Raw genomic sequence first — 27,724 nt, forward strand, 5'->3', positions numbered from 1 at the left:
ATCGCTCCAGCCCTTGACGCTTCTGTCACTGTGGCTAAGAGTTGTGGATGTCCTGGAGGTTGGGGTCCCCCAGTGGACTCAGAGGTCCCCCCACGGTTACTCCTTGGCAAGCACCTTTGGGAGAGACAGCTCTAGAACCTGACGGAAGTTGGTCTCTGCCCTTGTTTCACACAGTGAGCAACCCAACGCACGCACGTATGTGTGCATGTATGCGTGCACACACTGAGCAGGAGGGCAGGACATGCTGTAGGTGCTCTGTGTGTGGGGGAAAAGAGACTTGTTTGCTGAAAGAAGGTTGATTTCCACGGGAGCCCTGAGTAATATTTTTTTTCCCCAATAAAACTTAAGTAGGCCATTTAAGTTTAGGAACTTTTGGTTTTGACTCACCTTAAGCTACCCATGTACATCTCATGACCCACCCATTCCTCCATCACTCTACCCATTCATATATCCATCCCTCCATCCATTCATCCCTCTCGTCCACCCATCTATTCATTCCTCCCTCCACTTATCTTTCCATCCATTTACCCACTCATCTACCCACCCATTTTTCTGTCCCTCCTATCATTTATACACCCACCCATCCACCTATCCCTCCATCCTCATCCATACACCCACCCACACATCCATCCACCTATCCCTTCCTCTCTCCATGCTCTCCTCTCTCCATCCTCTCTCCACCTATCCCTCCATCTACCCACCCACTATCTATCCCTCCCATCACCCATGCACTCAACAACTCACCTATCCTTCCATCCCTCCCTCACTCCCTCCACCCACACATCCATCCATTCATCCATCCATGGAGCCGAGGTCAGCTTTGTGCCGGGTGCACGCCTGTCCTGCTGTTCTATCTGTCCAGCCTCCAGAACACAGTCCATCTACCTATCCATCCACCCACCCATCCATGTATCCATGTATCCATCCATTCATCCATGCACCCACCCACCCACCCATCATGTGTCTATCTGTCCATCCCTCTTAACTCCTGAGGACAGGAACTCTATCTTCTCCTACACCCCCACGTCTTCCGTATCCAACTGAGGTGAGCTGCTATGAAAGTGGACGGCCGGGTGGGTGGGTGTGCAGAGATGCCCTCTGTGTGTCGGGGACCCTCATTCCTCCAATTTCTCCTTCACAATGCTGAAGTCGCCTCTCGGGCCTCCTCGGTCCCTCTCTCCATCCCTTCCCAAGCCACCGTCCTGACATTTCCCCCATAGACTATCGAGTCCCTTTCATCCCTCAGGCCCCTTCTGTCCTAAGTCACTGTGAGGTCCTCCAGGTGCTTACATGTGTCCCTCGGAGAAAAGGGCCTTTGTCCTGTTTTCCTGGCATGATGCCACTCTATAGATCATGGTTGGGTTTTATTTTTTTTCTTTTTGGGTCACCTGGCGATGCACAGGGGCTACTCCCGGCTCATGCACTCAGGAATGACTCCTGGCGGTGCTCGGGGGACCCTAGGGGATGCTGGGAATTGAACCCGGGTCAGCCACGTGCAAGACAAATGCCCTGGGGCCAGGGAGATGGCCCAGGGATACAGCACTTGGATCGCATGTGCAAGGTCCTGAGTTTGACACCTGGCATCCCATGAAGTCCCCCCCTACCCCCCGGAGCACCGCGAGAAGTGACCCCTGAGTGCAGCAGAGCCAGATGGACTTAACAAATCATCAGCTTGTCTCAAGGCCCATAAATGGGCGCCTGCTGCATCATGCCATCCAGTGAGGCTCCAGGGGGAGGGGGGTGGGACCAGCTGCTCCCCACCCCCAACGCCTCCTGCAAGACTCCAGGCCCGACGGCCCCGTGATGCCAGGACACTCACCGGTCACGTAGTTCTTCAGGTCCAGCTCATTGCTCAGGGGGTTGTTACTCTTGAACATGTACAGGTTGAAGGGGGCCGGCTCCTTGCCCACGTTCTTCCACATGGTGTAGTCGGGGGAGGTCCAGCGGCCGGCCAGAACGTCGTAGTCGCGCTGCGTGAAGTGCACCAGCTTGGTGAGGGGATCGTAGAGGCCGCCGTGGAAGCCGATGACCATCTGGAAGTCGGGGTTGGAGTCGTAGTAGATCTCACCGTAGGCCGTGTACTGCAGCTGCTTGGTCATGAGGCCGTTGATGCTGAAGACGGCCAGCGGGGTGCCCGTGTTGTCGGAGGCCACGTAGTACTCCTCGCCGCTGCTGCTCTCCATGGCGAAGAGGTGGCCCTGCAGGTCGTAGTAGAGCGAGGTGATCTCCGAGTTGGAGTGGTTGTAGACGTGGGTGACGCGGGTCGGGTGGTGCAGGTCGGAGTAGAAGTACTGCAGGTGGTGGCCCAGGTTGGTCTTGGAGGCGGCCCGGCGGCCCACGCCGTCGTAGCGGTACTGGGCGCTCCAGCCGCCCGCCTTGTTGTAGGCGCGCGTCAGCAGCCCCTTGGAGTTGTACTCGAAGACGTCGGCACCCCGCTGGCACAGGAAGCCGTCGTCGTCCACCTTGTAGGGCACGTCGCCCAGCCGCGTGATGCGGTCCCGGAGGTCGTAGCGCAGCGGGGTGAGGCGCACGCTGTTGCCGGCGTTGAGCAGGTGCAGGTTGCCGTTGAGGTCGTAGCTGTAGCGCCAGGTGGGCCGGTCGTTGACGGCCACGCTCTGGAGCTGCCCGTCGGCGTCGTAGTCGTAGGTGTACTTGGTGGTGTTGGCGTAGGGCCCCAGCTTGAGCTCGCGCTTGACCACGCGGCCCAGGCTGTCGTACTGCACCGTCATCCAGTACATGAGTGAGCGGAACATCTCGTACTGCACCTCCTTGATGCGCCCGTGCGTGTCGAAGTGCTTGCTCAGCGTCATCACCGCCGTGGTGATGATCTGGTTGATGTCGTAGTAGATGACGCCGAACTTGCCGAAGTGCTCCACCTTGCCCGAGATCTCGTCGTAGCGGTACAGGTCCACGGGCAGCGGCGTCTCGCTGATGACCGGCTTGACGCTGGCGATGCGGAAGCTGTTGCCGTGGTAGGTGTAGTCGAAGCGGGCGTTGACCATGCCCTCCTCGGAGAAGCGGTAGATCTGCTTGTCCACCAGCGGGCCCACCTTGCGGTAGCGGATGGTGCAGGAGAAGCCGCCGCTCTGCAGGCTGACCATCTTGAGCACGCCCGTGGCCTCGTCGTAGCCGAAGGTGACGGCCGTGCTGTCGTACACCATCTCCGACAGCTTGGACAGCTTGCCGTACTTGTAGAACACCTGGCGGCCCGTGCCCAGGAAGGACGTCTTCAGGATGCGCCCGTCGTCGCTGTAGTCGAAGATGACCGAGGCGTTGCTCTCGGGCGGGTTGTAGATGTTGCGGATGTAGCCGATGGACGTGTGCGTGGACATGCTGTGGCGGGCCACGCTGGGCATGGTCACGGCCAGCAGGCGGTCGGACGCATCGTACTCGAAGATGTACTGGCGTTGGCTTTGCAGCAGCAGGACCATGGACTGGAGCGGGGAGGGGGCAGAGATGAGAATGAGGGTGAGGGTGGACTGGTTTGGAGGACGCCTGGGGGAGCCCAACTCCCCTCAGCAACCCAGAGGGCGTGGCAGAGACAGGGAATGCCCCTTCCCCCCCACCCCAGCCTTCAGTGGTGATGTCTGGAGCTGAGCTGTGTAGACGGCAGCTGGCAGTGTAGACCACAGCTCACAGCTCCAGGGTGAGGTGGCCATGGCCACAACCACAGGCTTCTGCACCTGCCTGGCTCACACTGGGTTGCCCTTTGCCTCCAGGTCCTTGAGCAGCTGTGACAACCCTCCCCCCACCCTATGCTGCCATGTTTCAGCCACAACCCCACCCCCTGCCACCATGCATTGAGTCCACCTGAGAAAGGTTCTTTTTTTTTTTTTTTCTTTTTGGGTCATACCCAGCGATGCACAGGGGTAACTCCTGGCCCATGCACTCAGGAATCACTCCTGGCGGTGCTCAGGGGACCCTATGGGATGCTGGGGATTGAACCCGGGTCAGCTGCGTGCAAGGCAAACGCCCTCCCCGCTGTGCTATCACTCCAGCCCCAGTTCTTAATATTTACTTATTTATTGACTGGGTCCCACCCAGCGATGCCCAGGGCTGACTCCTGGCTCTGTGCTCAAGGGATCACTCCTGGCAGGGCCCCGGGGGAGCCTATAGGGGTGTCGGGAATCGAGCTGGGGTCTACTGAGTGCAAGGCCTGCACCTACCCCACTGGGCTATCACTCCAGCCCATGTTCTTAATTTTGAAAATTTTATTATTGGGGCTGGAGCTATAGTGTAGTGGGGAGGGCGTTTGCCTTGCATGCGCCCCACCTGGGTTCGATTCCCAATATCCCATAGGGTTCCCCGAGCACCGCCAGGAGTCATTCCTGAGTGCATGAGCCAGGAGTCATATCTAAAAAAAGACAGCAAGCAGATGAGGTGTAATGTTTGAATATTAACTGTAATCAAATATTGTGATAAACAGCACTGTAGCACTGTCTTCCCGTTGTTCATCGATTTGCTCAAGCGGGCCCAGCAGTAACGTCTCCATTTTTTGAGACTTGTGTTTGGCTTATTGAATTCATCACAGAGAGTTTGCCAGGCTTTGCCATGCGGGTGAGATACTCTTGGTAGCTTGCTGGGCTCTCCGAGAGGGGCGGAGATATCGAACCCAGTTTGGCCGGGCTGGCTGCATGCAAGGCAAACGCCCAACTGCTGTGCTATCGCTCCAGCCCATTGTGATAAATATAAAATAAAAAAAAATAAAAAAAATTTATTATTAAATACGGCAGGGGGCAGAGGGGACGTGTCTGGGGACAGAAGGCAGGTGGAGAGGGCAGAGGGCAGGTGTTTGTGGAAGGGACAGGGGGAAGAGAGCAGGGGGTAGGGGAGAGGTTGGGGGCAGAGGGCAGAGGGCAGGGGTCAGGGCCAGGCACCCACCTTGTCCAGATAGGAGTAGCTCCACACCTTCCCGTCGGCGAACATACGAGACACGATGCGTCCCTGCTTGTCGATGTCAGTTCTCTCGCTCATGGCACCGCGCTGCAGGCCGGCCAGGCGCCCATTGAAGAAGTAGGAGACATTGACGGCGGCCAGCCCACTACTGGGCAGCCACAGGAAGGGCCGGCCCGCCTGGTCGTAGATGATCCGCAGCGTGAACTTGCGGTGGTCATCGTAGATCTTCTCGGTGCGGATGTTCCGGTCGTAGTCGATGGACAAGAGGTTCCGCCCGTGGACCTAGACACACAGACAGACACAGGGGGAGCCTGGTTGGTTTCACCCACCTCTGACACCCAGCAACGCGTTTGGCGGGGGTGCCTGGGATGGGGGTCCTGGGGGGGATGACTTGGAAATTCCTGAGGGTTGAGTCCCCTTACGGGGGACGGAGCCAATGTCCAGCGGGGAGGGCCTTTGCTCGGCCTATGGCCAGCTTGGGTTCGGTCCCTGGCCCCCCCTGAAGCCCTCCCCAGGAGTGGCCCCTGAGCGCAGAGCCAGGAGTCAGCCCCGAGCATGACCAGTGTGGGCCCCCCAAAACCAAGCCCCCCATACCCTTCCTTTGCATCACACCGTACTGTGAACAGGGCTATGCCCTCCCTACTGGACTATACATCCCACTCTGTGATTTCTTCCCTCAGATGCAGCAAGGAGAGTTGACAAAAAGAGCATATGTTTGTGATTTTGTTTTTAAATAAATCAACTCTACTTGCTGCATCATTTCCCCCCCCCCCCGAAATGATACTACTGCATGATTTTTTATTTGCATGCTTACGTGTGTGTGTGTGTGTGTGTATGTGTCCACATGCTGCATCTAGTGAAATCATTAGATTCTTCTGAGGAGGGGAGCACACTGCCTGTGCTCAGGGCTTCCTCCTGGCTCTGTGCTCAGGAGCCCCACGTGGTAATTGGACTAAACCCAGGTCGGCTGTGTCCCAGGCCAGTGCTCTCCCTCCCTGCTCTACTCTCTCTCCAGTTCTGTGAGACAATTCTTCTCTTTGCCACAGCCAGTGATGCTCAGGGCTGAGTCCTGGCTCTACACTCAGGGGTCACTCCTGGCGGTGCTCGGGGGGTCCCCCATGCGGTGGCATGGATTAAACTCAGGTTGGTTGCATGCAAGGCAAACATCCTCCCCACTGTGCTATCATTCCAGCCCCCAAAGGGCTTCTTTAGATTTGATTTGTCCATTTTCTTAGTTATTATTTTTTGTCGGGGAGGGGGAAGGCCACAGCCGGCCTTGCTCAAGGCTTCCTCCTAGCTCTGCCCTGAGCCATCACTCCCGGCTGTGCTCAGGGGACCCTATGGGATGTGGAGGATCTAACTCAGGTCAGCTGCATCCAAGGAAAGTGCATTTCCTGCTGTACTATCACTCTGGTCCCTTATTATTTTTATTTTAAAATTATTATATATGCCAACGGGAGGGCCTTTACCTTTTATATGTGCCAAGTGATAGCACAGTGGGGAAGGCGTTGTTGACCTTGCATGCGGCCCATCCAGGTTTGATCCTAGAGGGTCCTTGAGCATCGCCAGGAATGATTCCTGAGTGCAGAGCCTGGAGTGACCCCTGAGCATCAATACATTGAGGCTTGAGGGACAGTATGCAGAGCTGGGGATTGAACCCTGATTGAATACAAGGCAAGGATTCTACCCAGTGTATGATCTCGCTGTATGTTTATTATATATAAATATATATTTTAAGCAAGATATATATATTATACATACTATATATGTATTTTTTTAAGCAAGATATTTTTTTTTTAATTTGGGTCACACCTGGAGCCAGGAATCACTCCTGGTGGTGCTTGGGGGCCCCTATGGGATGCTGGGAATTGAACCCGGGTCGGCCATGTGCAAGGCAAGCACCCTACTTGCTGTACTATCACTCCGGCCCTGATAGATTTCTTTTTCTTTTTTTTTGTTTTTGCTTTCTTGTAGATATTGGGTCCACACCCAGCTGTGCTCAGGGCTGACTCCTGGCGGGGCTCAAGGATCCCTATAGGATGCCGGGGATCGAATCCAGGCTGGCCACATGCAAGGTAAGTTCCTTCCCCTCCGTACTATCTGTCCGGCTCCACGATAGATTCTATTGAAAAAAATTTACTTGGAAAGACATGCAGAGGGAGGGAGAGGGAGGAACAGGTATGCGAGAGAGAACCCCGGACTCCTCCAGAGGAAAGGACCAGCAGGAAGAGAGACAGGGGAGAGGGCTGGATGGAACACCACAACCGCCCTGGGGCTCAGCACACGACTCTCTCTGGGGGTCCCATTAACTTTCCCCTGCCACTGTTCCCACGCCATCGCACCCCCAAGCCGCACCCTATCCCCCCGTGTCAGCACCGTGGTGTTCGCTGGGTCCAGGAGTGGGTTTTGCACTTTGCTTTTCTAATTCCCATCTCGAAGTCACATCAGCTGGTGTTTGCAGCTGCCTGTCCCTGTTCAGTGTCATCCTGTTCGGTCCCATCGACGCTGACGCCAGATGGGTTCTTGTACAGATATATAATGTAGAGTTCTTTTTTATTTATTTTTTGCTTTTTGGGTCACACCCGGCGATGCTCAGGGGTTCCTCCTGGTTCTGCACTCAGGAATGACTCCTGGCGGTGCTCAGGGGGACCCTAGGGGATGCTGGGAATCGAACCCGGGTCGGCCGCGTGCAAGGCAAATGCCCTCCCCGCTGTGCTATCACTCCAGCCCCTCTTCTTTCTTTTTATAGCTGGGTACTGTTCAACTTTGCAAGCCCCCTGTTCTCTGTACTGAATCTTCTCTCTGGACACGTATGCTGTATCCTATTGTCAATGGGGTGTACATATGGCTTCTTGGATTTGGACAGATATTGAGTAGTGGACGGGTTGGATTATAGGGGAGGTCCACTTGTGTATGTGTGTTTGTGTATGTTCCTGGGAATGTGAGTATATGAATGTATGTGTGTGGGCTTTGGTCAAGTGGGAGTTTATGTGTGAGAATAGAGTGTGAGAGTATGTGTGTGTGCATGTCTCTGTGTTTGTGTGCCTGAATGTGTGTGTGTGTGTGTGTGTGTGTGTAGTTTGGTCAAGTGTGAGTTTAGGTTTAAGAATAAAGTTTGAGAGAGTGTGTGTGCATGTGTGTGTGTTTGTGTGCGTGTACGTGTGTGTAGTTTGGTCAAGTGTGAGTTTAGGTTTAAGAATAAAGTTTGACAATGAATATAATCAAAGCACATAGAGTGTTAACTAGAATTCATCTGCCTCACAGGGACGGGGAGGGGTGGGGGGTGGGGTTTTATTGGGGTTCTTCATGGTAAAAAATAAGTATTGGTAAAGGGAAATGTGTTTGATATTTGCATGACTGAGACATAAACCTGAAAGCTTTGTAACCTTTCCCACAGTGATTCAATAAATAAATAAAAAAAAAAAAAAAGAAAAAGAATAAAGTTTGAGAATGTGTGTGTGCATGTGTGTGTGTTTGTAGGGGTGTGTGTGGGGGACAGAGAGAGAGGAAGGGCAAAGGAGGAAGGGAGAGAGAGAGGGAGAGAAGAGAGTGAAACACACTCCAGAGAGAACGTGGGCTTAGTGCCAGGTTGTGGAGCCACAAAATCACGCCTGGCAGGAGAACCTATTGGGGTGCTCATGCACACACACATTCACACAGAGGTTATCACACTCCTCTCCCATCCCCCCTAGAGATTTCCACGGGAGCATACCTCCATAGCAGGTTTTCCTCAAGTGTGAGTGTGTGTGAGTGCATGTGAGTGAGAGCGTGTGGTTCCCTAGAGGTGGGAGAAAAAGCCCTGAGAGTGGGACTCAGAGGAAAGTGCTCCCTGCAGAGCATCAAGTTTGCTATTCCTCGAGGGGCAAAACTGCATCCAGCATCTTCCTGTCTCACTCACTCACGCCAGAACCTCCCATGTTCCCTTCTGAAATGCAGCAATCCCTAAAAAGCATTAATCAGATGTGACACCATCCCCAGAATCAGCGCCCAGCACTTGGGGCAGATTATTTACCAGGATGGGGGTGTAAGGGGGGCGGTGGTGTCTGGGTGGGGGTGTCAGTACACATGGGGGGGTCCTGGCTCTTTGTGGGTGCCGTCTCCCCTTCCCCCTCTTTTGGGAGTACCCTCCCTCACTCTGAATTAAATGACCTGTCTGACAATATTTACATGAACCTCGAGCCTTCCACCCAATTCCCTTCCCAGCCCGCACGGCAGGTAGGCAGTTAAAGAGAGAAACCCGGGTTTTCAATGAAGACAGTTCTGTGTCGGCGAGGAAGCCGTGGTTTTTCATGATCGGATGCTTTCCTCAGTCTGGCCTCCCCACTCATACAGACACAGTTCCTCGGCCAGATTTGAACTTCCGGGGGGTTTGCATGAACCTCCCAAATGTTTCTGAGCTCACCAAGCCCTGGGCTGTCAGGAGGAAACTCCTGAAAAATTCTGGGAGGAGAGGTCAGTGGGCTGAGTGCAAGTTTTGCCTGCCAGAGGCCCGGGTTTGAGTCCTGCCATGGTGTGCAGCCTCTGGCACAGAGGTGGGAAGGGCCCCTGAGCACCTTTGGGTATGGCACCCCCAAAGCAAAATGGGGAGAGGCTGGGGGGTGTGCTAGGACAGCAGCTGATTTCCACCTCTGTGACCCTAGAAGGTCCCCGGAGCACTGCCAAGAGAGATTCCTGAGCACAGAGCCAGGAGTAAGCCCTGATCCTCGCTGGGTGTGACCCCAAGCAAACAAACAAAAGACCCCAAAGGAAATAGAGGCTGGGATGTCTAACTGAAGTCACGAGAGGGGTCAGTAGAAGTGCCCATCTTGGGGGGGGACCCCAGAGAATATATAATTATATATATACACACATATATATATATATATATATAATTCAGTCTGGACTCAGCTGGGGTCCCCATTGGCCCGAGCCCTCTCTCAGCGGCTGCACTTCCCGATGGGGTCAGTGTTCCCTGGTGCCCCAGCCCAGGCTCACTGTCACACTGGGATGGGTTCAGGTACCAACAACAGAAGTCACGGATTTTCATAGCTGCTTCAATAAGGTACCATTAGGGTAAATCTCTGTAAACATATTAAATAATGTATCCCCGCCTCCAAGCAAACATCACTTTTTTTTCTTTTTGGGTCACACCTGGCAATGCACAGGGGTTACTCCTGGCTCATGCACTCAGGAATTACTCCTGGGGGGACGCTATGGGATGCTGGGAATCGAACCCGGGTCGGCCGCATGCAAGGCAAACGCCCTACTCAGTGTACTATTGCTCCAACCCCACAAACATCACTTTTGGGAGGTTTTGGTTTTTTTTTAGAGGTGGCACTGGGGTAAAAAGGACCATTAAAAAATTTTTTTTTCTTTTGGCCATACCTGGTGGTGCTCAGGGATCACTCCTGATGGTGCTGGGGACTGAGCCCGGGTGAACCGCATGCAAGGTGAGTGCCTGCCCGCCTGCTCCCTCTGTGATTCTAAAGCCCTCTGTGCCTCAGTTTCCAAATGTGTCTGGTCTGTATGTGTGTGTGTGTGTGTGTGTGTGCGCGCGCGTGCGCGTGCACACGCTGTGGGTTTTGTTTTTCTCCATGCCCTCAATGTTTTGGGGCGTGCGTGGTTCATAGCCGGCAGGTGGGAGCATCAATCCGAGCGGGCCACCTTGGGCCACTTGGATGATCCCAGACTGAAAACCAAAAGGAGGAAAAAGCTCGGGGGGGTGGGGCTGTGCGTGCAGGAGCTCTGGAGACCTACCCCCTCCCCATCCTCCCCCATGGAGACCCCCACCTCCTCCCACAAATACGTGAGAAAACTGAGATGGGAGGAGAATGTGATTGAGCAGGAGCATGGCGGTCTCCGAATGGCCAAAAGGCTTCACTCACCGCAAAGAACTAAGAGTTAGGGGGTCGGAGTGATAGCCCAGAGGGTAGGGTGTTGGCCTTCCATGCGGCCGACCCGGGTTCGATTCCCAGCATCCCATAGGGTCCCCCGAGCACCGCCAGGAATGATTCCTGAGTGCAAAGGATGCTGATGATAAACGCTGAAATCACAGAAATTGGGAGCCACCAGAATTTTTTTGGGGGGGTCACACCCGGTGGTGCACAGGGGTTACTCCTGACTCATGCACTCAGGAATTACTCCTGGCAGTGCTCGGGAGTAACCGCTGAGCATCGCTGGGTATGACTCAAAAAGCAAAAACAAAAAACAAAAAACTGAGTCATTCTGGGCATCCTTGTACAGGGGTGTGACGTGAGAACCCCAAAGCCTTGTGATAGGCTGCTCACTTTTGGGGAGGTTTTGGTTTTTTTTAGAGGTAGCACTAGGCTGCTCACTTTAGTATTCAGACTGTGGAGGGAGGAATTCAGGGCACAGAGGAGGAGAGAAAGTTCCGGAAAGCCCCGTGCAAGACATGAATGAGATGCAAAGCCACCGAAGGTGTCTCAGAACTGCAGGCCTGCTCGGAATCGGGGAGTGTGAGCTCCCCAGACCTTGGCCCCTCACCCCCTTCCCCGTGGCCTTGCCCAGGGAAGCAATAAACTCTCCAGTGAAATATTTGGGACTTTCTAGGCCACGACGTCTCAAACTTTACCACACTGACTCTTCGGGAGAAGCACAGCGGGTTGGCTGGGCTGTGACGCAGACGCCAAGCCCGGCCGACCCCAAACAGCAGCTCCAGAACCTCACACGAGGCCCGCATGTCCCCGTGGACATGTCCCTGTGGACAGACACAGCAGTTCTCAGAGATTTGTTTTCTACAGAAATCAGCCTTTGAATGTGTTGTTAGCATTAGAAAAGTCCGCCCTTGAGGGCTTGCTACGGGAAAGGGTGGGGTGAGGGGGTGGAGGGGTTGGGGTCAACATCTAGAACAGACTCTCATGAAGAAATTCGGAAACGGTGGCGTTCAAATGAAGAAGAGGAGGGGCTGGAGCAATAGCACAGCGGGGATGGCGTTTGCCTTGCACACGGCCGACCCGGGTTCAATTCCCAGCCTCCCATAGGGTCCCCTGAGCACCGCCAGGGGTAATTCCTGAGTGCAGAACCAGGAGTAACTTCTGTGGTCACCGGGTGTGACCCAAAAAGCAAAACAAAACAAAACAAAACAACAAATGAAGAAGAGGATAAGAAGAGCCAAAAGTAGACAAGGCAAACTAACTTGACTTGCCATTTCGTTTTTTGGGGGGGGGCTTTTTGGGTCACACCCAGTGATGCTCAGGGGTTACTCCTGGCTCTGCGCTCAGGATGGTGGTGCTTGGGGGACCTTATGGGATGTCAGGGATCGAACCCGGGTCGGCTGTGTGTGTGCAAGGCAAACACCCTCCCTTCTGCTGTACCCTTTGCTCTGACCCCTTGCTAACTTTTAACTAACTTGTTTTTGCGATAACAGAAAATTGGTCTTACTTTGCAAGTTCCCTAACAGAAAATGCTTAAAGATAAAGAGAAAAACACTACAAATGCATATGAAAAAAACACTAGGTACAAAGTCAAATGTTTTCCAAGGACTCAGGATTTGAATAAAAAATATTGCACGGCTTTGGGTCAGAAGTGGGCTGTGAAGACGGACGCCCCCTTCCCCGCTGTGGGGGCTCAAAGCTGCCCTGGGCTTTGGGGCTGTAGAATTTCCTGCCCTGCGCTCCCCCCAACACCCCACAACCCTAAATGCTCCACGGACGCCCCATCCTACCTTTTCTTCCCACTTGCTTCTGGTTCCCTCACTCGCCACTTCTAGAGGTGGTGTTTTTTTTTTTCTAAATTTCATTCACTAAACAATTTATGAATTGAATTAAAACAAATGAGATGCAAATACATTCCAGGCTTTCTCCCTCATTTTCAAATTACATTTTCAGTCCACTCAACCTGTTATAATCTCATCGTGATTTTCATTTAAGAGAGCTAAATGGATATGTGATGATTGTTACAGGAACTAACACCGCACAATTAAATGTTGAGGTGTTGCTAGATAAAGCTGTGTTTGGATTTGCATAAACACAGTGCCAGCAATTCTAGCCCTGGCTGGCAGAAATTCCGTGAGAGAGACTCGCGTGCCGAACTTCGCCTCATTACCGGGAGGACGGTCGCGAAGAGCCGCAATATCCCCGACTTGGGATGAGAGCCATCGGATTGGAGGGCCTCATTTATCTTCTGTTTGGAAACTTCACTTGCCGTGCCTGAAGGAGCACAGAACAGGCACCATTCCTACTGAGTGTCACCTGATGCCGGGGCATCGGACCAAAAATCAACTATCCGGATACGGGAATCCAGTCCTCTTTAGGATTGAGCTTGCTAATCTTTCTTTCTTTTCTTTCTTTCTTTCTTTCTTTCTTTCTTTCTTTCTTTCTTTCTTTCTTTCTTCTTTCTCTCCTTCCTTCTTTCTTTCTCTCCTTCCTTCCTTCCTTTCTTTTTTCTTTCTCTCTCTCTCCTTCCTTCCTTCTTTCCTTCCTTCCTTTTTTCTTTCTTTCTTTCTCTCCTTCCTTCCTTCCTTCCTTCCTTCCTTCCTTCCTTCCTTCCTTCCTTCCTTCTTTCCTTCCTCTTTCTCCTTCCTTCCTTCCTTCCTATTTTTTTTTTTTGTCTGTAGGAAGAAACGGCGGCTTGGGATTCTGCAGATACTAGCAGTGGAAGGAAAATGCAGAGGAGACCGTGGCAAACCTACCTAAGGTGGACGATTCAACGCCAAGCGGACAGAGGTGGAAGCATCAACGCCAACATTGCTCAGCTGGCCCAGAGATGCAGCTGAAACCGTGATGCCGGGTTCATTCCCCCTAATAAACATCCAGGGCTTGGGAGAACCCAAAGCCTGGGCGACACCTGGCCATGTCCCCGGATGACCTCCTTTCCGACTCTCTGCCTCTGTGCGCCCCTGCTCAGGGGACAGATCAACAGGGTCCAGCCTCAGAGAAGCCTGTCCTGGACCAGGGGAAGACGAGCTTCAACCCATGGACACACCCAGACAGACCTCCCACCATCTCCCGCCCCTCAACACGATTATTTTTTTTTTCTTTGTGGGTCACATCCAGTGATGCACAGGTGTTCCTCCTGGCTCTGCACTCAGGAATCACTCCTGGCAGTGCTCAGGGGACCCTATGGGATGCTGGGGATCGAACCCGGGTTGGCCTTGTGCAAGGCAAACTCCCTACCTGCTGTGCTATCGCTCCCGCCCTGCCCCAGGGCTTTTTTAAATTGTTGTGTTTGTTATGTTTTGCCACACCCAGCAGCTTAATGGTGCTCGGGGCTGACTCCTGGCTCTGCACTCAGGGATCACTCCTGGCAGGCTTGGGGATGTCTATGGGATGCCGGGGACCCTATGGGATGCCACATAAATTGTTCAGTGAATGAAATTTAAAACAACAACAACAACAAAAACCACCTCTAGACCTGGCCAGTGAGGGAACCAGAAGCAAGTGGGAAGAAAAGGTGGGATGGGGAGTCCATGGAGCATTCAGGTTGTGGGGTGTGGTGGGAGTCGCAAGGCAGGAAATCGAACCCGGGTCGGCTACCTGCGAGGCAAATGCACTTCAGGCTGGACTGTCGCTCAGGCCCCATCAACAGGATCCTTTTCTGTCTCTTCTCGGGTCACACCAAGAGGTTCCTGGGACCACAGCTGGGCCACCCACTCACACTTACATCGCTTTGAACGATCCCCAGCGCACCCCCCAGACGCCCCTCTACCCCCAGACTATAACACATCCATATGCTGGCATCTCCCACCGAGGGCACACACTCACGTGTGGTTTTAAAGAACACAAACTGGGGTGCGTGTGGGGGGGGGCTGGCAGAGGAAATGGGGCTGACTCGCTCCTGTCTGGGCGTGTGGAGGGCAGGAAGACATCTCCCTGGGCTCAGCACCCAAATGACCCCACCTCTTCGCCGCCTCCTATGACGGCCCAGTGGACGCACACGTGGACAGAGCCCTGGGCTCTGCTCTAGGCATCACCCCCCCCTCCTCAGTGGGCGCAGGACCCCGCTCATCAGCTGCAACCCCCCACCCCCACCCCACAGACGGCGCCACACGGAAGGAGAAGGCAGGCGGCGGGTGTGACAAGCAAGAGGGAGGTTCACTAGAGCATTGGGGGGAAGCCTCAGCTTTGGGCCTGTCTCCCTCAAGGCTTAGATCCCCAAGGGGTGTGTTTGTGCGTGTGTGTGTGTGTGTGTGATGGCGTGAATGACCACTTATCCTCAGCTCCCGCCTGAAGATGGTCACTTTGCCCGTGTGTGTGTGTGTTGTGTACAAGGGCGTGAGTGACCATTTACCCTCAGCTTCTACCCGAAGATGGTCACTTTGCCCGTGTGTGTGTGTGTGTTTGTGTGTGTTCTGTACAATGGCGTGAGTGCCCACTTACCCTCAGCTTCTGCCCAAAGATGGTCACTTTGCCCATGTGTGTATGTTGTGTACAATGGCGTGAGTGACCACTTACCCTCAGCTTCTGCCCGAAGATGGTCACTTTGCCCATGTGTGTATGTGTTTGTGTATGACGGTGTGAGTGGCCACTTACCCTCAGCTTCCGCCCGAAGATGGTCACTTTGCCCTTGATCTGTTCCTTCCGCAGACGCCACTCGATGGAGTTGAGCCCGTTCTCCATGGGCAGGGAGATGTTGCAGCGGCCGATGGTGGGGGTGACCGTGCCGGCCAGCACGTGCGGCTCACTGTGGAAGCTGACGGCCATGCCGTTGGCATACAGCACCCGCAGGGTCCCGTTGCTGCAAAGCTGGTAGCTGTTTCGAACTTGATCTGGAGCCGGCCATGGGCAGGGCGGGGGTGGGGGGGGTGGACACAGGAACAGAAATCACTCAGAGAATGGATCACACACATTCCACACCCCACCCTGGCCCCTTCACACCTTCTTTTTTCTTTTTGGGTCACACCCAGTGATGCTCAGGGGTTACTCCTGGCTCTCTGCACTCAGGAATCACTCCTGGCAGTGCTCAGGGGACCCTACGGGATGCTGGGAATCGAACCCGGGTCAGCCATGTGCAAGGCAAACGCCCTCCTCGCTGTGCTATCGCTCCATCCCGCCCCGTCCCTCCCTCCTCCTCCTCTCCAGGTTTCCATGGCACCCACAGCTGTCAGTGTCTCTCCTTCAATTAACACACAGACAACGTGAAGGCAAGTAGCGGAGATGCCACTAATCCGCGGAAAGAAACACATTATTAATACGTGACACTCGAGGAATAATTGTGCTGTGGGACTTTGCTTTTTTACTCACCGTGGGCTATTAATAGCGTGCTGACAGACGGCTAGTACCTGCATGTTGGGGGTGGGGGTGGGGGTTGCTGGTCAGGTTCCCGGGATGTCTAACATATAGATTGTAGCTCATAGGGAATATCCTTGTTAAATATATATATATATATATATATATATATATATATATATATACGCACACACACATATACACACACACACCCACACACACAGTGTATAGAGCGATAGCACAGTGGTAGGGCGTTCGCCTTACAAGTGGCCAACATGGCCAACCCGAGTTTGATTCCTCCGCCCCTCTGGGAGAGCCCGGCAAGCTACCGAGACTATCTTGCCCGCACGGCAGAGCCTGGCAAGCTCCCCATGACGTATTCGATATGCCAGACACAGTAACAACAAAGTCTCCAATGGAGACGTTACTGGGCCCACTCGAGCAAATCGACGATCAACGGGAGGGCCTTTACCTTTACCATATATATATATATATATATATATATATATACAATACACACACATATATATCACTGTCACTGTCCTCCCGTTGTTCATCGATTTGCTTGAGCGGGCCCAGTAACGTCTCCATTGTGAGACTTGTTGTTACTGTGTTTGGCATATCGAATACATCACGGGGAGCTTGCCAGGCTCTGCCGTGCGGGCGAGATACTCTCGGTAGCTTGCCGGGCTCTCTGAGAGGGCAGAGGAATCGAACTCGGGTCGGCCATGTTGGCTGCGTGCAAGGCAAACGCCCTACCCGCTGTGCTATTGCTCCAGCCCATACATATAAATATATTATATAAATATATATATTTGGGAAATGGTTGTTTTCCTGATTCCTGCATCGAACCCAATGTTTCTCTGACCACGGGCCCTTTCAACCTTGTTTTCAATCTGTCTTATCAGTGGTTCCCCCAATTCAGCACTGTGATATCCTACTGATGTGACCCTATATCCCCCTTAGACTTATCCCAGGGACCCATATGGAGGTTGAAAAAATGCTGGCCTGGGGCTGGAGTGATAGCACAGCGGGGAGGGCATTGGCCTTGCATGTGGCCGACCTGGGTTCAATCCCCGGCATCTCATCTGGTCCCCCAAGCACCGCCAGGAGTAATTCCTGAGTGCATGAGCCAGGAGTAACCCCTGAGCATCACTGGGTGTGACCCAAAAAAAGAAAGAAAAAAAATCACAAGTGTTCGCTTCGTAGCATTTTCTTCTATATGGGGGAGTCCCCTCTGGGCAAAGTGGAGCCCAAAGTCTGTTAGAGCCTCTCTCCAACCCTTGAAATAAATTCCCTACGGTTAAGTGTTCACTCTGTGGCATTATCTTCACCTACTGGGCAGCCCTGGAGTTGGGGACACCTGCCCCTCCCCCCGCAGGTGACAATCTTGTCCCATGGGGACTTGAGCCTGCCTTGAGGCTCCACCCGGAACCCCCTGGGGCGGGTGTGTGTGTGTCTAGGAAGTCGTGTGGGCCTGGGGTGGAGTCATGGGGGTCCCCCTTGGTGATGCCTCACCTTGTACCACGGTATAGGAGGCCTCCACCGAGGACAGGTTGGTGATGACGGTGACGTCGTCGTCGCGGTTGGAGTTCTCGATGTCGATGGTGATGGCGCGCTCCATCTCCCGGTGCAGGCTGGTCACCACCCCCGTGGGACGCGTCACGTTACTCAGGCGGCCCTCGTGGTCATAGCTGCAGGGGGGCAGAGAGAAGTATGCCACTGAGTCAGTGCCACCGCCCAGCCCTGCCACGGGAGGAGGTGGGGGCCAGACCCTCACCCCTGCATGGTCCCCGGGTGCTCCCAAAGGGAGGAGGAGGAGGAGGAGGAGGCCCTGAGCACTGAGCAGGGAGGGGAAGGGGAAAAGGAAGATTCTGTTTCTCCTCACCAGCAGCGGGCAGCCGCTTCAGATAAGTGTTGCCATCCCCCTCTGCCGCCCATTTTATTGTATTTTTATGAGTTCCTGGTTTTTGCTCCACACCTGGCAATGCTCAGGGCTGACTCCTGGATCTGTGCTCAGGAATCACTCCTGGCGGTGCTTGGGGGACCCGATGGGATGCTGGGGATCGAACCCGGGTCGGCCGCGTGCAAGGCAAACACCCTCCCTGCTGTGCTAGCAAGCACTTCAGCACCTCCATTCCCCATTTCCAGCAACCCAGCAAATCCTTGGGCTCTTTCTGAGAACGGGAAGTTAATTCCACAAGCTCATAGATTCTGCTCCTAGACCTTTGGCTAAGAGTACACTCTAAGAAATAACGGGCAGGGGCCGGAACGATAGGACAGTGGGTAGGGCGTTTGCCTTGCATGTGGCCTACCCGGGTTCGATTCCCAGCATCCCATATGGTCCCCTGGGCACTGCCAGGAGTGATTCCTGAGTGCATGAGCCAGAAGTAACCCCTGAGCATCGCTGGGTGTGACCCAAAAAGCAAAAGAAAAAAAAAAGGAATTAACGGGCAACAGCTATGCAGTTGGTTGTACAGGGAAACCAACTGGCCACACACTAGCCAGATTTGGGCTTGAAAACCCCCACATTCTCCAGAACATTCTTGCCACTTGATCAGTAACACAAAGACCCAATTTTCCCATATGCCATCTCCCCCCCCCCACTCCCCTGCAAAGTGCCATAATAATCTTAGTCTCATACGAGGTTCCTCCCCAGCTGAAGAGTTTCTTTCTCTTCTCCTTTCCAATCAATATTTTTAAATTTACAATTCTGAGTCTCAGCATCTTTACCCGGAAGAATCGTGGATGGATGCAGGGAGCCGCTCCCCCCCCCCCCCCGCCCCCAGGAAAACCATGAGCATTATTGCTCCAATGTTACTCCAAGCGTGAGAGTCAGATGTGGTCCCCAAGCCATACAGATCAAAGGAAAAAAAAACACAAGGCTGAGAGAAGGCTTGTAGCCTGGTTGTGAGGTGGCACCAGGCCAGGAGCGAGAAATGGCCAGTAGAGAGACCCCTCCCATCCCTCACAGGACACTGGTCCCTCAATACAGTGAGGGATGGTGGCCATGATGCTTTTTTTTTTCTTTTTGGGTAATACCTGGAGATACTCAGGGTTTTCTCCTGGCTCTGCACTCAGGTGCTCGGGGGATCCTATGGGATGCTGGGGATTGAACCTGGGTTGGCCGCATGCAAGGCAGATGCCCTCCCCTCTGTACTATAGCTCCAGCCCCCAGTGCCTGTTTTTTTACCCACCCCTAGTTCTCAAATTCTGCCTAAAGCTTGCAGTCCCGATAAGAAGTGCCATTTGTGTGTGCCAAGTTTTGAACCCAGTTTGCTGCCCACACACATACCAAGTCCCACCAATCTCACCACCAAAGCTTCAACACCATCCTCACACCGTCCCACCAAATGCTCCATCATGCATATGCAGTGACCCCAAACTCACCACTCTGCATATAACATCCCACCAATCATGTCATGCCACCGCAGAGACCAATAACTACCAATCTTGCCACAGCTGCAGGAGTCTCAGGAAAAAAAAAAAAAAACCAAAACAACAACTCCGAGCCGGAGCCAGAGCACAGCAGGTAGGGCGTTTGCCTTGCGCGTGGCCCATCTGGGTTCGAATCCCAGCATCCCATATGAGCACCGCCAGGAGTAATTCTGGGGTGCATGAGCCAGGAGTCACCCCTGTGCATCGCTGGGGTGTGACCCCCAAAAAGCAAAAATCACAACAACAACCCGAAGATCACTGGCCTGGGTTTGCTCACACGTGGAGCGGAAAAGCGACTCTTTCCAAGAGCCAATTTCTAGGTAAGTCTGGGAATGTTTCTCGGTTCCATTCAAGAAGGATTAAAATCATGCTCGTGAGTTCCCTGAGCTTGGAACCCCTCCCGGACTATTTCCCAGCTAGGCATCAAGCCTCTCAGCCCGACATCATTTCTGCGGCTTTAGGGTCATCCCCAGCTCTCACAGGTGCTTTGTCCTCCATGGCGGGACCTTCACTCTGAGCTGCCACAAGGAGAGACCCCCACAATCCCCAGGACGGGAGGAGCAGGAAACTGGGAGAGGCACGCTGCAATGCTCAGCTTGTCCAGCAGGTGGCACCAGCTTCCTTCCACATTCTCCCAAGCCCGGTTATGGCAAAAACAGAGAGGAAATATCCGTGGACCATTTGCACCCCGGACAATGAGGGGTTCGGTCCTCTTGCACCTCTCCTTTGTAGGAAAACTCCCTCCCTGTCTTGCCTAAATTCCCAGCTAGCGTCAACTAGTTACCCAGAAAACAAACAAGGGATTCCATTGCACGGGGGGAGGGGGGTATTCCTGGATCCTTCCCCATCAAGGAGATACGGCAATTAGGGAAGTCGTGTCCACGCGGTTTCCCACTAGCATTTAATACCCATGGCACTGGGCACTCCTTGCCTCCTCAGGAGGGAGAGGGGTTTCAGGGGGCTGGGGGGGGGCAGACTGATCAGTAGGAGATAATTGTTTGGGGAAATATGACTGGCTTGCCCATCTTTTTAATATACCTAGCACTTTATCCGTATTGATCTGCTTCTGCTTAAAGAGGAAATTTAGAGTCTATCTACCTGTCTGTGCAATCAAGCGTGTTGTTGGACCTACTGGCAAATTAGAGGGGGCCCCCACAGGGACCCAGCCTTATAGATTCTAATTTCCGCACCCTCGGCAACCATGCATAATCAGCAGAGTTAATCAACACTGGATCGACCAGGTGCTGGATATGGCCAATATCCTCCACTTGGAAAGGATTCCCAGCCCTACACGGGAGACGCCTTTTTGTTTGTTTATTTTTGGGGGCAATGCTTGGCATTGCTCTGGGGTTATTCCCAGCTCTGCACTCAAGAATCACTCCTGGCGGTGCTCAGGGGACCCTGTGGGGTGCCAGGAATCGAGCCTGGGCTGGCCACGAGCAGGGTGAGTGCCTTACATGCTATGCTATCTCTCTGGCCCCCAAACTGTCATGAAATTTTTTTTTTTTCCTTTTTGGGTCACACCCGGCAATGCACAGGGGTTGCTCCTGGCTCTGCACTCAGAAATTACTCCTGGCGGTGCTCGGGGGACCCTATGGGATGCTGGGGATCAAACCCAGGTTGACCACGTGCAAGGCAAATGCTTCCCCGCTGTGCTATTGCTCTGACCCCACTGTCATGAAATTAATTGAATTACTTCATTTTCATGATTCAGTTTTATTTTCTCTTGGGGCCACACCCATGGATGCTCAGGGCTGACTCCTGGCTCTGCACTCAGGGATCACTCCTGGTGGTGCTCTAGGGACCACTGGGGATGCTGGAGATCGAACTGGGGTTGGCCATGTGCAAGGCAAGCACCCTGCCTGTTATACTCTCTCTCTGGTCCCCAAACAAACTGTCAAATTAATTAGTTTTTTTTTCTTTGCTTTTTGGGTCACACCCAGCAATGCTCAGGGGTTACTCCTGGCTTTTGCATTCAGGAATTACTCCTGGAGGTGCTTGGGGGACCATATGGGATGCCGGGGATCGAACCTGGGTCGGCCGCATACAAGGCAAATGCCCTACCCGCTGTGCTATCGCTCTGGCCCCAAATCAATTAGTTTCTATGGTTCAGGTTTAATTTTTTGGCTTTTCTTCTTTTGTGAGGGGGGGGGTGTTTCACCCAGCAATGCTCACTCCTGGCTCAGGAATTATTCCTGGCAGTGCTCGGGGGATCTAACCCGGGGTCTGTGGCGACCTAGGCAAGCACCCTACCCACTCTGCTATCTCTCTGGCCCTGGCAGGGAGTTTCTAGAGGTATCTGGGAGTGGGAATGGGTACCATCTTGATGTCTAAGTTGGGGGAAACCTAAGTGCCACGTAAGAGAGGCATCGGACAAAGGCCAAGCCACGGATCGGGCAAGGTGGGGAGAGCGCCAGGAAGAGACCACACGCCCCAGCTGGACTTACTCGTAGAAAGTCGTCCACCCGGTCTCATCGCTCTTGGTGGCCAGGAGACCCGTGGTGCCGTCGTAGGTCATGAGGCCCAGCTCCAGGTTCTGCGTGGCCACGGCCTTGAGGCCGCCGTGGGCGCCCACGGTCAGCGTGATGATCTGGTTGTCGGGCATGAGCAGGTGGCGGGGCTGCCCGCCGCTGTCCCGCCGGATCTTGAGGGAGTTGCCGCTGTTGTCGATGAGCTCGGTGACGTGGTTGTCGGCGCTGTAGGTGAAGTTGTAGAGGTACTCGCCCGTCACCAGGCTCATGGTGTACTGGTGGATGCCGTCGGCGTTGAAGACGTACAGCTCCTGCTCGCCGGGCGAGGCGGCCTCGTACTGGTTGAAGGCGTTCAGCACCGGCTTGTTCCTGCTCACCGCCCGGATGCGGATGTTGCCCAGGTCGGCCACGTAGATGGTGCCGTCGGGGGCCACGGCCAGGGAGGAGGGCGCGTTCAGGATGGCGTCCGTGGCGTAGGCGTCGTCCCCCGCGTAGCAGTTGCAGTTGACGTCGTTCTTGCAGTCGCAGTCGGAGGGCGCGCCCGCCAGCAGGCAGATCTCGCCGTTGGTGGTGACCTGGCGCAGCCGGTTGATCTTCTTCTCGTCCGTCTCGGTGATGTAGAGGACGCCCGTGTGCGAGAGCGCGATGGCGCTGGCCGACTCCAGGGCCGAGTGGATGGCCAGCTTGCTGAGCGAGTAGTCGATGCCCGGCACCTGGCAGTGCATGGGCCGCCCCGCGATGATGCTCACCTGGTGGTTCTCCGTGATGCGCAGGACGACGTTGTTCTCCAGCACGTACAGCGAGTTGTCCATGGGGTTCACCGCCAGGTCCGTGGGCCACTCCAGGCGCACCTGCGGGGCACGGCGGCTCAGGGGGCGCTCGGGCTGGGGGTGGGTGTGCTTGTGTGTGTGTTTGTGCCTGTATATACATTGGTGTGTTTGTGTGTCTGTGTTTATGTGTGCATGTATTTGTGTATGTTTGTGTGCTTGCGTGTGTTTGTGTTTATGAGTGTGTGTTTGTGCATGTATATATTGGTGTGTTTGTGTGTCTGGTTGTGTTTGTGTGCACGTATTTGTGTATGTTTGTGTGTTTGCATGTGTTTGTGTATGTTTTTTGTGTGCTTATGTGTTTGTGTATGTGTGTGGTTTGTGTGTGTTTGAGCATGTGTTTGTGCATATATGTGAATGTATCTGTGTGTATGCTTGTGTGTGCGTTTGTGTGTCTGTGTTTCTATGTGCTTATATGTGTTTGTGTTTTGTATCTCTGTGTTTGTGTGTGTTTATGTGTGTTTGTGCATGTATGTGTGTTTGTGTGTGTGTTTGTGTTTGTATGTATTTGTGTGCATGAATTTATGTGAGTTTGTATGTGTTTATATGTGTCTGTGTTTTGTTTGTTTGTTTATGTATTTGTGTGTGTGGCTTGTGTATATGTATGTGTTTGTGCATGTATCTGTGCATGTATGTGTATGTATCTGTGTGTGCTTGTGTGTATCTGTGTTTGTGTGTACTTATGTGTTTGTGTATGTGTTTGTGTGTATGTATGTGTGTTTGTGCGTCTATGTGTAGATTTGCGTATGCATGAGTTTGTGTGTGTGTGTGCGCACATGCACATGTATGTGTTTGTATGTGTTTGTGTGTGTGAAGGGGGGACTAAGACCTAGTGTTTTGCAGTCAAATGCTCTACCCCTGAGCTCTACCCCAGACCTAGCTTTTATTTTTTAGGGGCTCACTCCCAGCAGTGCTCGGGGCTGACTCCTGGCTCTGTGCTCAGGAATCACTCCTGGTAGGACTTGGGGGACCCTGTGGGATGCTGGAGACCAAACCCGGGTCTTCTGCATGCAGACCAGCGCTCCCCCCTACCCCCCGCTGTCCTCCCTCTCTGAAGGACGCATCCTCACATTTGCAGTAATGACGGGGAAGGGTGGCGAGAGGCAGGGCTGTGCTGATGTGTCCCCCTCACTCCCGTCTCATCCATCCTGGCCGGGGACCCCTGTGTCCCCCTCCCCGCCAGCTCTCCGCCCCCTCAGGCTGTACAGGGGCAAACCCCAGGGAGGTGCAGGTAGAGGCGGGGGGGGGGTCACACCTGGGCCACGTCCATGCTGGAGTCACAGCTCAGGGGTCGCACGGCCGTGAGGTCGTTGGAGCCCAGCAGGGTGGAGATGACCCCGTTCTGGTCCACCTTCCGGATCATGGTAGCGTCCACGAAGTACATGAGTCCGTTCTTGTCCACGGCGATGCCTGGGCGAGACAAGGGGATGTTGGGGGGGTTGGACTGTGGTGGGGGTGAGGGGTGGCTTACGAACGTGGGGAGAATCTCTGCAGAATGGGACCACGCTAGAGTCCGGGGACAGGGGGCGGGTCTATCAACCCCAGACTCACGAGCACTGGGTCAGAGCTGCTGGGGGCCTGATTCTCTGCCTCCCCCTCCACCCCTCGGCAGACAGAACCTGGCTACGGCTGCAAAGGGATGGATGGAGGTACATGCCCTGACTTTCTGTAGGACAGACACGGCCCCTCAAGGTCAGGGATGCTAAAAGCATGACTGGGAATGACATGCAGTTCTCACCCCGGGTTCCGGCCACCAACCCCACTTCATGACACCCTCCATAATCGATTCCAAGGGATGGAGCAATAGCACAGCAGGGAGGGTGTTTGCCTTGCATACAGCCGACCCAGGTTCAATCCCCGGCATCCCATAGGGTCCCCTGAGCACTGCCAGGAGTCATTCCTGAGTGTCGAGCCCGGAGGAACCCCTGAGCATCGGCCGGGGGTGGCCCAAATAGCAAAACACAAAACCAAAACAATGTAGAGACCCTTGAAGTGTGTGTGTGTGTGTGTGTGTTGTGTGTGTATGTGTTCATCTTCTCTCCCCTGAACCCCTAAGGTGCAGGGGCTAAGATGCAGGTGGGCACTTCCGTTCTTCTCTGCATCTCACCCAAGTCCCCAACCCCGAGACCCCTGCCAGGACAGCTAGAACGGGGCCCTCCAACCTGTTTGCACCCCTCATGGCCTCGCTCAGAGCCTGCAGCTCCACGGACATCCCACCCAGAGACCCTGGAAACGGGAACCGTTCCCAACTACCACCAAAGGCTGCACACCAGGTTTTTGTTTTTTTCTTTTTGTTTTTGGGTCACACCGGCGATGCACAGGGTTTACTCCTGGCTCATGCACTCAGGAATTACTCCTGGAAGTGCTCAGGGGACCATATGGGATGCTGGGAATCGAACCCAGATTAGCCACGTGCAAGGCAAATGCCCTACCCGCTGTGCTATCACTCCAGCCCCTGCACACCAGGTCTGATTTAGGGGGTGTGGGATGCCCCGGCTGTGCTCACTGCCAACTCCTAGAGGGGGACTCAGGGGACCACAGCGGGTGCCGGGGAACGGATCCGGGTCAGCTGTGCGCAAGGCAAGCGCCTTCCCCACTGTCCTCTCTCTCTGCCCCCTGGACACTCTGATTCCGACTGGAGATGCATTAATGATGAAGAGGTTTGGGCGGGGGGAGGGGGGACAACCTCTGTGTCCTGTTCTTTCCCAAGCTGCTGCACCTTGGGGCTAATCACTTCCTCTGGACCCCTGACAAGGGGCAGCATCAAGCAAGAATGGCCCATGATACTTTTCAGATACTTTTTTTTGTTTGTTTGGTTTTCTTTTGGTGACACCCAGCAATGCTTGGGCGGAGTTGACTCCCGGCTCTGTGCTCAGGGATCACTCCTGGCAGGGCTCAGGGAATGAGGCAGAATGCCGGGGATCGAACCCATTCAAGGCTGCATGCAAGCAGAAGAGATCTCACCTGCTATACTATCACTCCAGAGACACTTTTTTTTTTTTATTTCAGTGTAGGAAGACTGCTATTTATTCAGCCATTGATTAAGCTGATTGAACTGGGCATGAACTCCACTCATTTTCTTTTTTTTTTAAATAAGAGAACCTTGGGCTGGAACTAAAATACAGTGCATAAGGCATTTGCCTTGCACACCCAGCCAACCCGGGTTCGATCTCCGGCATCCCATAGGGTCCCCCCTGAGCACTGCCAGGAGTAATTTCTGAGCACAGACCTGGGAGTTACCCCCGAGCACTGCCAAGGAGTACTTTCTGAGCACAGAGTCAGGAGTCACCCCTGAGCATCGTCGGGTGTAACCCGCCCAAAAGAAAAAAAAATCAAAATAAGAAAACCCAACCCAGAGGAAATGCTTCGGGTGGGCTGGTTGCCAGGAGAGCTGTGGTTGGGGGTGGGCTGGGGTCTCCCCTCCTCACCTCGAGGGCTCATCAGCGTGGCGTCCACGGCCTTGCCGCCGTCCCCGCAGCGGGCCTCGTCGAAGGGCAGGCACTGCTCGCCCGTGCCCGCCACCACCTCCGAGTTGCCCGCCAGGTCCTTGGCGCCGCTCAGGGCCTTGACTCTGAAGATGCGGCGGCTGTTGGTGTCGGACACGAAGAGGGAGCCGGACACGGGGTCCACCGCCAGGTAGTACTTGTGAGCCGGGTTGTTGCTTGAGAGGCAGCGGCAGGACACAGGGAGAGACGGAGACGAGACACAGAGAGAGAAAGAGAGAGAGAGAGAGACGAAGAGAGGTGAGACGGGGCCACAGGCCACCACTGGGCCCCGAGACGGACGACACGACACAAATCTGAGCAAGACACGCGTGTCTCTTGGCGGTGGCTTTATTGAACTGGAAAGTGTCTGCAAACAACTGGCCAGAGGCTACTGGGCATCGGGGGCCATGTGTGTGTGTGTGTGTGTGTGTGTGTGTTTCCTGGCATGGCGTGGCCTCCCTCACCAGGACACGGGACACCTTCTGGCGCTGCTGTGAAGGTCCGGTGCTTTCACAACACCCCCCCCCCCACATCCCCAGCCCCCTTCACTGCCTGCACACGGCCCTCAGTGATCACTGCATCAGTAGTGCTGGGGGGCCAACCCGGATCTTCCCTCTGTCAGTCACGGGCAGCATTGGTCACTGCATCTGTGCTTGTCCTCGGCGGAGCCTGGCACTGTGTGAGGACAAAGGGGGCATCTGCCGGCTCTCAGGCCCCCAGTCGACATTGCCGAGGGGGCGGGGCAGGGTGGGGGAGCTGGGAGGCTGGCTCACCGAGGGCTCTCTGGAGGGGGCTGCTGAGGACACGGGACTGCCGGGGCTTCCAGTCAGAACAGAGCTTGACAATCACGGTGTGTGTGCGCTCACAAGTGTGTGTGTACAAACATATGCATGTACGCGCATGAGTGCATGTGTGTATGTATCTATTTGTGCATGTGCATGTTTGCATTTGTGTGTACACATGTGCACGTGTGTACATGTGTATGTGTGCACACGTATGTGTGCAGGTGTGCATATGCATGCATGTGTGTACACGTGCATGTGCGCGCACGTGTACGTGTGCATGTGTGCGTGTGCATGTACACATGCATGTGTGCACGTTCATGTGTGCATGTGCGTGCGTGCATGTGTGTACACGTGCATATGTGCATGTGTGCATATGCATGCATGCATGTGTGTATGTGTGCACGTTTGCATGTGCATGCATGTACACATGTGTGCACGTGCATACGTGTGTACACGTGTATATGTGCATGTGCATGTATGATCATGCATGTGTGCATGTACACACGTGCATGTGTGCGTGCATGTGTATGCATGTATACATGCCTGTGTGCATATACATGTATGTGTGGGCACATGCATATGTGTACATGTGTGCATGTGTCTGCGTGTATGTGTACACATGTGTATGCATGTGCATGTTTGTATATGTGTGTACAT

The 27,724-nt window shown here is 54.1% G+C and overlaps 1 protein-coding gene across 1 annotated transcript in view; it reads right to left on the minus strand.

The window, feature by feature from the left end:
- The window catches only part of TENM2 (teneurin transmembrane protein 2), a 154,859-nt gene that overhangs the window by 3,143 nt on the left and 123,992 nt on the right, over positions 1–27,724 (minus strand). Inside the window, exons 13-19 of the mRNA XM_056107981.1 lie at positions 26,226–26,458; positions 24,053–24,207; positions 21,947–22,821; positions 17,580–17,755; positions 15,366–15,601; positions 4,882–5,178; positions 1,820–3,434 (exon numbers count right to left, since the gene is read on the minus strand). Of these exons, the coding sequence (XP_055963956.1) occupies positions 1,820–3,434; positions 4,882–5,178; positions 15,366–15,601; positions 17,580–17,755; positions 21,947–22,821; positions 24,053–24,207; positions 26,226–26,458 (3,587 nt within the window). The remainder of the gene's footprint in view (positions 1–1,819; positions 3,435–4,881; positions 5,179–15,365; positions 15,602–17,579; positions 17,756–21,946; positions 22,822–24,052; positions 24,208–26,225; positions 26,459–27,724) is intronic.

Source organism: Sorex fumeus, unplaced genomic scaffold (genome assembly GCF_029834395.1).
Source record: "Sorex fumeus unplaced genomic scaffold, SorFum_2.1 ptg000187l, whole genome shotgun sequence".
Taxonomy (NCBI): Eukaryota; Metazoa; Chordata; class Mammalia; order Eulipotyphla; family Soricidae; genus Sorex; species Sorex fumeus.